This window comes from Anoplophora glabripennis, unplaced genomic scaffold (genome assembly GCF_000390285.2).
Source record: "Anoplophora glabripennis isolate ALB-LARVAE unplaced genomic scaffold, Agla_2.0 scaffold211, whole genome shotgun sequence".
Taxonomy (NCBI): Eukaryota; Metazoa; Arthropoda; class Insecta; order Coleoptera; family Cerambycidae; genus Anoplophora; species Anoplophora glabripennis.
This window is the reverse complement of record NW_019416341.1, coordinates 689,014-698,509: the sequence shown is the minus strand read 5'-3', so window position 1 is coordinate 698,509 and position 9,496 is coordinate 689,014. Positions and strand designations below refer to the sequence as shown.

Here is a 9,496-nt window from a genome sequence, read left to right as displayed (position 1 = left end):
TAAAGTCAACTGGCGAACGTTTGTTATACATATTTTTATTGTATAAATTAAAATAATAAAGAATAGGGCATTTTATTATGATATTTGTAATCGGATCAAAGGCTTGTTTACGCTAGAGCTCGAGAGAGACTGTGAATAATAGGTGTAATGTTTTTAGGACGTAGAATAATTTAGGCGACGGTAGGAATTATGTTTCTGCGCATATGAAGGTCAAAGCTCATAAGATTTTAATACATCTCTATAATGTTTTAAAAGTATATTTCTCAGTTCTGATAATAAATGTAGACCGTTTAGTTCTTCAGTTATCTGCCTAATTTGTCAATATTGGGAAACCATCCACAATCATGAGTTTAAGTAAAAGTGTATTATTATTATTTTTTCTATATCTCAACAAGTACAGTCATGGTAAGTATCTTATTATACTTAAGCTAAATTATTTATTTGTGATATTATTTTGGGTATTTTGAAAAAAAAGTAGCTAATGTCCTTGCGTGCAAAGGAGGACACCTGCTTTCAGTTAAAAATTTGGAAGTTACGTGTAAATTAACTGAGAATTCTGGTATTTTTTATTCGTTCATCTGTTTGCTTCCAAATTTGAGATATCTAAAGACATATAGCTTTACTATTATCTATTTATTCTTTATATTATTATTTCCGATGAAGCTCTCAGTTTACAGAAAAATTGATGCACCCTCACTCAACTTCAGTCATCTTTAATTCAGTACTAACTGTTATCTTCCAGGTGACGAAAATTGCACCATATCAGATTTTCTTCTACAGCAGTTCAAAGAAGGAGAATACAAATTCGATTTAGGACAGCGACTTGAAGTAACCAACAGTTCAATATCACCAGTAAATTACTATGAAGTGACTCGACTGGTTAACTACGAAAATTGTTTGGGTTTCACAACTGAAACTTTGGACACCATAGTACTCGATTGCCCAGAAAAGAGCATGGAAAGAATTGGTTGTTTCCAAGTTTTTACTCCTCAATATAACACTACATTATCTATTGAAAACGTAAGTTAATATTATCTTTTATGAAAACTTACAATTTATATATTTGAAGTGATCGGACAGGACAGGGTGATTGTTTTAATAAAGACTGATGCAGTAAACGAAAAATTCCAGTTAGGTACTCAAGAAGTTGCTGTAACAGATGCAGTTGTACGGAAAAAATATTTGAAATGACAAGTTATTGCAATGTCTGTAATAAATACCTACAGTATTACGATGCCCTAGTGTGCCTTTTTTATACGTTTCTTTACTTATTTGTTTCATGGTGTTTTTAGAATATGTTTCAATCTGTCGTCTTCTTAGAAGCTTAAAGATGGTTCTGTACTCTTCTTAGAAACCCATGGGAATTTCGAGAAACGACGAATATAGGTATAAGCGGCCTCACCAATGGGCGAGAAGAGTTTTTGAAAGGTTAAGTTGTAATTTGCTATTGAGTGTCAAAGTTGTCAAAATTTGTGTATTAAATTGTGTTCAATGAAGGAGATTTGGTACAAATTAATTTCAGAAATGGAATGCAGGGATGTTGTTCTAGTCTTTCTGATATTCATCTGGCACACTTTCTGGAACACATCTGATTCAAAATTTCGCCCTTGGTCCGAATGCAATTCTCTTGGAACACCAAATCTGCAGAAGAGGTTTTCAATGGGAACTTCTGCTACCATCGCTGTCTCTTGATGTGGATGGAATATACCTTTATTTTTACTTAAGGTTCCAGGAGGTAACAATTCCCAGATTCAGTCTTGTTTACGTCGAAATGTCCTCCACCTACTTCACATTTCGTTGATTCTTTGCTTGGAAGCGCAACCTGCTTTCGTACTTCTTTGCCATCTGAACTTTCCCACTGCCCCTTCATTAACCCAATTTCTAGGATAAGAACATATTGCACAGTAACCTTTTAATGTTGATGATTTGTCCTATATTTCTGTCCTTTTTGGTCGAGTCCCATGTTCTTTCCAACTAATAATCGATTTTAGACTGTCATCATTCCGGTGGTCTTCACTAAGCTTTTTAGTATCCGAATGTCCATCCGTTACAATTGCTGTTCTTCGAGACAAGTTTCCAGAATCCTTTGTCTTTGTTTGGTTGCAATGTGACCATCTCCTGGATACTGCATCTGCGTTCCTATGAAGTCGTCCCCTTCTATGTTTATGGCCCGAAGGCCAGAGTCGTTTCATTAGGGTTTCATTTTGCTTATTTCTTGGAGTAGTATTCACTTTTAAAATTATTTACATGTCATTAACATCCTATGCAGGGTGTAAACGAACTTATGTCAAATATATTTGCAACATGTCCGTTTATGTCACAGAGAATTTTCGAAAAACAGCACAGCAATCACTACAACAATGTATTACAAACCAACTTTCGAATACAGTCCGGCTTCATAAGAAACCTACAAACTCGTAAAAAGTGTTACATAATTTTTTGTAAGTACTCGCCGCGATAAAGTACATGTATTTCAGCAGTTCCAAAACAGTTTTAAACACATTTTTTATTAGCTTTTTTCTTTATGACCTTAAACTTCCGATACAGGTTTGTGGCATCAGTTAACTCAGTTTTTACTCCTTTTTCTTAACTTAAATTGATTAACACTCTGTATATTACATCTTATACAGAGACGCTTCAAACAGTAGACAGATTGTAATCAATTTGTTTTTCAGGAAAGAAAAATATGTGCAAGCAAACTGAACGAATCCTGCATAGGACTTTTAATTAAAGATAAAATTACGATAATTCTGAAATGTTCCACAAGTAATTGTTTCCAAATAGAGGGGAGACTATATGGATTAACAAAAAAACGTATTGTAAGGATACGAACTAATAAAATTCCACCAAGGGAATGAAGTTTTCAGAAAAAATTATTTCACATTGTTTACATTTTCTTACAAATATTTGCTTGTTACAAGTGTATACTGAATATCCTTTTTTTGCTTTAAAATCTTCTATTTTAAACCAATGTTTAGAACGACAAGATATCTCTAACTTATCAAATAAATTTCAGTATACCTATTTACATTCGTTGTTAAAATGTTATAATACTTTCTATTGACAAAAAATAATGTGGAAGAGCTCCATATTGTAAAAATAACCTGTTTGCTAGTAGTTCAAGAGGATTATCGTCAAGCAGGTGTGGAAGATCATTTTATCACCTCAAACAAGGCTGAAATGAAACAAAAACGGATTTCCAAAATTTCGGTTTTTTCAAATATTTCGAAAACTAATCATGTTAGCCTCGATTTTTTAGAGGCATAATGTTGGTCTCCTGATTTTGCAACTTTGCCCCTATTTAAGCTACTTCGTACCTATTACCGTTTCCGAAATCCCTGTAATGAGAAGCGAATTTGTAACAGCCTGTATAAATGTTTTTACTAAATACAAATGTTCAAAAATATAACAAGTATTATGGCATTATGCAAAACAAACTTTTTAATAGCGTACATTACTTGTAAAAAATTAAAATACAAAAAAATCTATTTAGCAAAGAAATTTATCAAAACAGATCCAACTCTAGAACCTGTCTCATAAATTTTCATAGATATTTTTGAGAATTTTTCGAAGAAATAAAAACACCAATATTTTTCAAAAAGCATTTTTTGGTTTAAAAATTAAAAAAAAAACTCAAAACTGCATCCCAAGACGAACAAAATGACAACAAAAGGTACGCTATCATTAGTTTTTGCCAAGTTACAGGTACTTGAAAATTGTTTACCTAAAATACAAATAATTTCTTGAGGGGTTGAAATCAAAATTTGAAAAAATTCATGATAGGTAGGTACTCTAAATGGGCACTAAGTAATATCAAAAAATCGGAAAAATTTAAAATGATCCGGTCACGATCTCAGTGATTTGGAATGGAATTCCCCACACAGGGTGTTTCTGAATTAACTGCATTCTTTAAAAAGGTGATAGAGGGCACCAAAATGAGCAACTTTTATTAAGCAACTTATAGTCTAGATGCGTTTGTTTTCGAGAAAATTAATTAAGAAAATTAACCATAAATGTAAGCCGACTATGTGCATCTTGTGCACGTGCACGCTTAGAACGCTTCGGACTCGCCACACGCGTGAAGCGCTTTTCTAATTGGCTGACGTTCTACGTGACTTGCTTTATTTAGCTGGCGGCTTTATATAATATTAAGAGGTTAGGCTAACACCACGAACCAATGAGCAAGTACGCACATGCAGAGGTAATTACTATGGTTAGTAAACGCAAACGTAGTAAGAATGAATTGTGAAACTGGCTTGGCGCGAAAGTAGGTAGGTATACAGCTGATCTATCTACTGCGGGTTTAGTCTGATTGTTGAAGTACCTGGAGATTGATAGCAGCACGCAGAATGAGAAAAATTAACATTTATTTAATCGACTATTCATCATCAGCAGATATAATGAAAATATATAATGATGATGGAAATAATATTTGACCTTGAACTGACCTAAAACCAGACCTAATCGCGTCAAACGGACACCGGATTCGCATTCCGCGACCCCAAAAACGTATGGATACATAGGTTTAGTTTGTCGACAACTGATTTTCTATATTTGACCTTGAATTGACCTTAAACTAGAGCTAATCGTGTCAAACGGACACCGGATTCAGCGGCCCCAAAACCATATGGATACCATGGTAAAACACGTAAATACCAGAAAATAATGCTGAAAATTAGGAGACTCCAAAACACATGACACAGTAAGGTTAATTCGGACGTAGAACAAAAGCACTTCCAGCTACGAAGTTGGCTATGGAACAATTTAAAACGACAGTAGGATATAGAACAAAATAAATTGGATGCAGATACATGTATATTTTAAGGGATATAGACCAATTTATAACATAACTGCATTATAGGGGATATGGGACAAAATTACAATTCATTTTAAATCTATTTTGTGGATGTAGTACAAATCAGACACTGAAATCTTGTTTATGGAACAACACAGCTTAATATAGTAGACGGATATAGAACAAGGTCGAAATTCTGAATAAAATGATATATATAACTCATATACGGCCAAACGTGGATATAGAACAACATAATCCCTGGGTGACGATATCTTACCCGTAGTATTTTTGCCTCCTGATCACGAATCACCTCCAAAAACAAGTCAAAGGTAGCAAAAATTCACAAAAAAGTGCTAGGAAACATACAAAAATATATTTTTTTCTATATTCAAATGTTCATTTATATGGTTAAGACTGCGCCCAACGTGAATCCTCGATCAGAATTGATGTTTTTTTTCTAACCCCAAAAAAACGGGTCAATTAAGGTCAGATATTACGAATTTTTAAAAAATAACAGATTCGCGCCAAATTTGGTATACGGGGGTTTTCGAGGTCGCTGATCACGGATCCGAGATCAATTTTGTAAAATTCAAAATAGCGGATCCAATATGGCCGACCAAATTTTCAAAAAATAACAGATTTTCGAAGTCGCTGTTTTCAGGGTCACTGATTACGAATCCGAGATCAGATTTACAAAATTAGTTTTTAAAATTTTAATAAATTACCTATGTACCTACTTTATTACTTGAGATTAGGCAGAAAACCCGTCAATAGATCTTTTACAGAAAAAAATAACAAGATATATTACAAAATGAATTTCGTAATTCTGACCTCGAATATGTGTCAGTCACCACGAAAAGCCCCGTATACCAAATTTGGCGCGAATCTATTATTTTTTGAAAATCTGACCTTAGTTGACCCGTTTTTTTGGGGTCAGAAAAAGAACCATCAACTCTGACAGCGGATTCACGTTCGGTGGAGTCTTAACCATATACTTAAATGCACATTTGAATATAGAAAAAAAAAATTGTGTTTTTCTTAGCACATTTTCGTGAATTTTGCTATTTTTGACCTGTTTTTTGAGGTGATTCGTGATCAGAAGGTAAAAATACTACGAATAACATATGTCGCATGAAAAGTACAGACAACATTTTGTGTGTGGCTGTGTTATCGTTCTATCTCTATCATTTCTGTTTTTTCTTATCTTTTTGAAAAAATAAAGAAATTATTCTAAAGCAGGTTCTCCAATTTTTTTTTAAGTATTATTCTGATAAACGTATGTCAATTCGGTTTTAGAAGAGACTTTTCTACTACCCATGCTCTCTCTAAATGAATAAAATTCATTGTTGAAGGACTTGAGGAAGGTTCACATTGTGCTATTACAGCTTGTGATTTAACAAAGCTTTCGACTGTTTTTCACATGATATACTAACTAAAAAATTAGAATGTTATGGGATAAGGGTACAACCGGCTCCATTATTGCAATCATATTTAAAAAGTCGTAAACAATTTGTTTCATTTAATGATATTCAATTCCCATATTCAATTGATTCGGCACGAAGTAACGCAGAGCTCCGTATTGGGACCACTTTTGTTTTTAATTTACGTGAATTTATTTTGGTTACCAACTCTAAATAGATGATCAGTTAATTAAGTGGGACGAGTAATAATCATTGATTCATTTTTTGAAATACATGACACCATAGAACTTTTAGATCACAGGTCCTCTATTACTCCTTTGAAGAAACATTGCATTGGAGTTTCCAGCTAGTAATACCAACTGATGCCTCAACACTTTGACGGCTGTTTGGTACTATACTCTATTTTTAAACTAAGAGGAGTGAATGCCAAAGACAAATTTACACTGCAAAAGTTACTAAAAACTACCCCAGATAGCATCAGCACAGAAGATAAATCTGGATAAAACTTCTGTGGCATCAGACTATCAAGTATATACTCACTGCAAGTGTTTAACCTCATTTTGAGTACAATAAGCTTTCATTACTTTTAAATGAAGTTATTAAGTACCTATTCAAAATAATGTGCAATGAATAAATATCTAATTCTAGGTTTATTTAACTTTTATATATATTTTTTTAAAACAGGAGGTACTTCCTACATAACATTGAAAAACTGAATATGAATGAAATAATATACTACGAACCAAACATATATAAATGATTCCAGTTTTCACTTTTTAAAAACAATTTTATTGATTCACATTTTTACATCTAGCATGGGAGTAATTATATAATGGTGTTTTTGTTACTTTGCATTGTTGCATTTCTACGAACTACGTTTATTAAGTTACCGGATAATTGCCAAATAACTGATAACTGAACTACGTTCGTAATATATCATCTGCAGGTGTTCAAAGTAATTTATAATATTATTGGTAAAAATTAGGGACAAATCATGTCTTTAACAATTTTCTGAATTATTCGACGAGTCAGTATCCATATCGCTTTCGCTATTATTAATTGATATAATTAAAGGTTCAATGAGATCGTCCATAATTCCGTCAAGTGTTCCCATTTTTTCTTCCTTCTTAATCACATGTTCTACACATTTTTTCCAGTTCATATTTGTAACATTATTAAGAGCCTCTATTAGTAGTTCCTTACGTCCTTCAATTTATATGTTTTATTTTTGCTTGCCACTTCATTCTTCACCTGTGCTCAAATCAATTCTATAGGGTTTAATTCACAATGATATGGCGGTAATCGTAACACAACTTTATTTTCTTTTTTTGCCATTTCGTCAGTTATATACAAATTATATTTAACTTTATTTTGGCGAATTAAATATAATAATTGCGATCTCACCATACCTTCTTCAAATTCGATATTTTTTTATTGCAGCCATGCCTTCATATCAATTTTTCTTGTTGATGCTGTCGGAATAGCTTCTACTTTTCGACTATGGTATGACGCATTGTCCATTACAATAACAGAATTATCTGGTATTTTTTTCAAAAATTCAGAAAACCACTTTTCAAATACATTTGCATTCATTTCCTTGTGATAATCCCCACTCTTTTTGCCTTCGAAAACCAATAACGAGTCTTCAACGAATCCTTCCTCTGAGCCAGCGTGTAAGATAATAAGACGCTTTCCTTTACTGGATGGATTTTTTACTCCCGTATACAGCCCTTCATTGAACGCCTCACGTTTGCTTTTAATATTAGTATCAACCCATACCCTTTCTTTTGTATGACCTTCATTTAACCATGTTTCATCTAAATAATAAATAGGTCTACCTTCAGATCTAAACTTTTTCATTGATATCAAGTAGTCAAGTCTCCATATCACTATATCATCACGTTCTATCAACACACTTTTACGACTTCGGCTTAAGTATCTGCAAAAAAATAAAATGTTTTTATTGCAATTATACTTGCTCCGAGATATGTCTTCAACCTTACTTGAAATTAATTTGTTTCATAAATTTGTATAATGATGAATCCTGACGACTTTTTATTTCGGTTAATATTTTGTCCAAAGTGGGGATCTCATTTTTAAAGAAAAAGCTGTGTACTATAAATACGCCTTATGGAACTCTTCATTGCTTCATCCAAACATGTAACAATCCCAGGTCTTCCACCACAGTGTTTGGAAGTAGACACCCTTCCAGTAGATTTATACTGTTTTATGGCTCGATATACTGTTGATTTTGCAACACCTAAAAAAGTATAATGTGTAATATAGTTCAACAGAATAATGTTAACATAAATTTACCTAATGTCATCGCTATTTTGGATACAAGTTGGACAGTTTTAAGAGTAGGTTCAACATCTAGGCTTTTCTTGTACAAATTCAATATTGCTTGCTTTTCTGCCAGAGACAAATGCCCCAAACTGAGTTGTTTTCGTTTCCTTGGGGGCGACGGCGACGTAATTCCCGCGCCTGCCTTACTCGTGGTCGGCACAGCATCATCCATATCCAATGGAAAATTGGAAAAAACGGATGATAAACAAAGTTGTTTAGTTCTGATAAGAACTGATTTATACGTAACTGGGATAATAAATAGAAAGAAAAGCAGGTAAAAACACAATGACAACGAACTGATGATAACTAAGAGGCAAAATGACAACAAATGTCAAAATGTAAAATTTATTAGCAGTGTAAAGGGGGCTCGAAATTAACCAATAAGAAACCACCATTTTGGCGCGCAATATTCAAAACGCTCCTCTTAGTTTAAAAATAGAGTATACCATATAGTAGGGATTCGTTTTGTGGAGTCATTATTTGAACATGTTGATGGACAGTGACAACATAACAGAATGATAGAAGTACCCCTGTATTATTTTTATGGTTTTTAATTTCATATTTTTTTACCATACAGAAGCGTTATGTTTTATAAGATAAGGAATCTGTAACAAAAATTCTAATAATCGTAGGATAAAGAATTATTTATTAATCGGTTTTTAGCGGTGTATTTAATTACCATTACTAATATTAAAATTTTTTTTATAAATATTTGTCTGAATCATTTCTTCATTTCTGATGATCAAAATATATGTATTTTACAGGGAAGAAGAGTTTGTGCCGACAAATTGAATGAATCATGTTTGGGACTAGCAACTCAATATAAAAAAAAAAATTTGATTTGATGATGCAAGTGGAATACCATTTAGACCAAGACCAACCTATGACTCTGCTTCTCGGTAACAGTGTCGTAACATTAATACAAAACGGGTTT

The 9,496-nt window shown here is 33.0% G+C and overlaps 1 protein-coding gene and 1 pseudogene across 1 annotated transcript; one reads left to right on the top strand and one right to left on the bottom strand.

The window, feature by feature from the left end:
- The first annotated feature begins 279 nt into the window (after nt 1–279).
- On the top strand, nt 280–3,028 carry LOC108905675. Its single transcript, XM_018708648.1, has 3 exons — nt 280–405; nt 743–1,020; nt 2,676–3,028. Exons 1-3 carry the CDS (start codon nt 345–347, stop codon nt 2,856–2,858), a joined length of 522 nt encoding a protein of 173 aa, XP_018564164.1. The 5' UTR covers nt 280–344; the 3' UTR covers nt 2,859–3,028.
- A 4,619-nt stretch (nt 3,029–7,647) lies between these two features.
- LOC111691403 lies at nt 7,648–8,734 on the bottom strand (annotated as a pseudogene).
- Between the last annotated feature and the right edge of the window lie 762 nt (nt 8,735–9,496).

Excerpts from the sequence above, each read along its gene's own strand:
- LOC108905675 (XM_018708648.1), top strand. The coding sequence starts at position 345 with ATGAGTTTAAGTAAAAGTGTATTATTATTATTTTTTCTATATCTCAAC. Across the intron at positions 406-742 it reads TCTCAACAAGTACAGTCATG|GTGACGAAAATTGCACCATA; the intron begins GTAAGTATCTTA and ends GTTATCTTCCAG. Across the intron at positions 1,021-2,675 it reads CTACATTATCTATTGAAAAC|GAAAGAAAAATATGTGCAAG; the intron begins GTAAGTTAATAT and ends TTTGTTTTTCAG.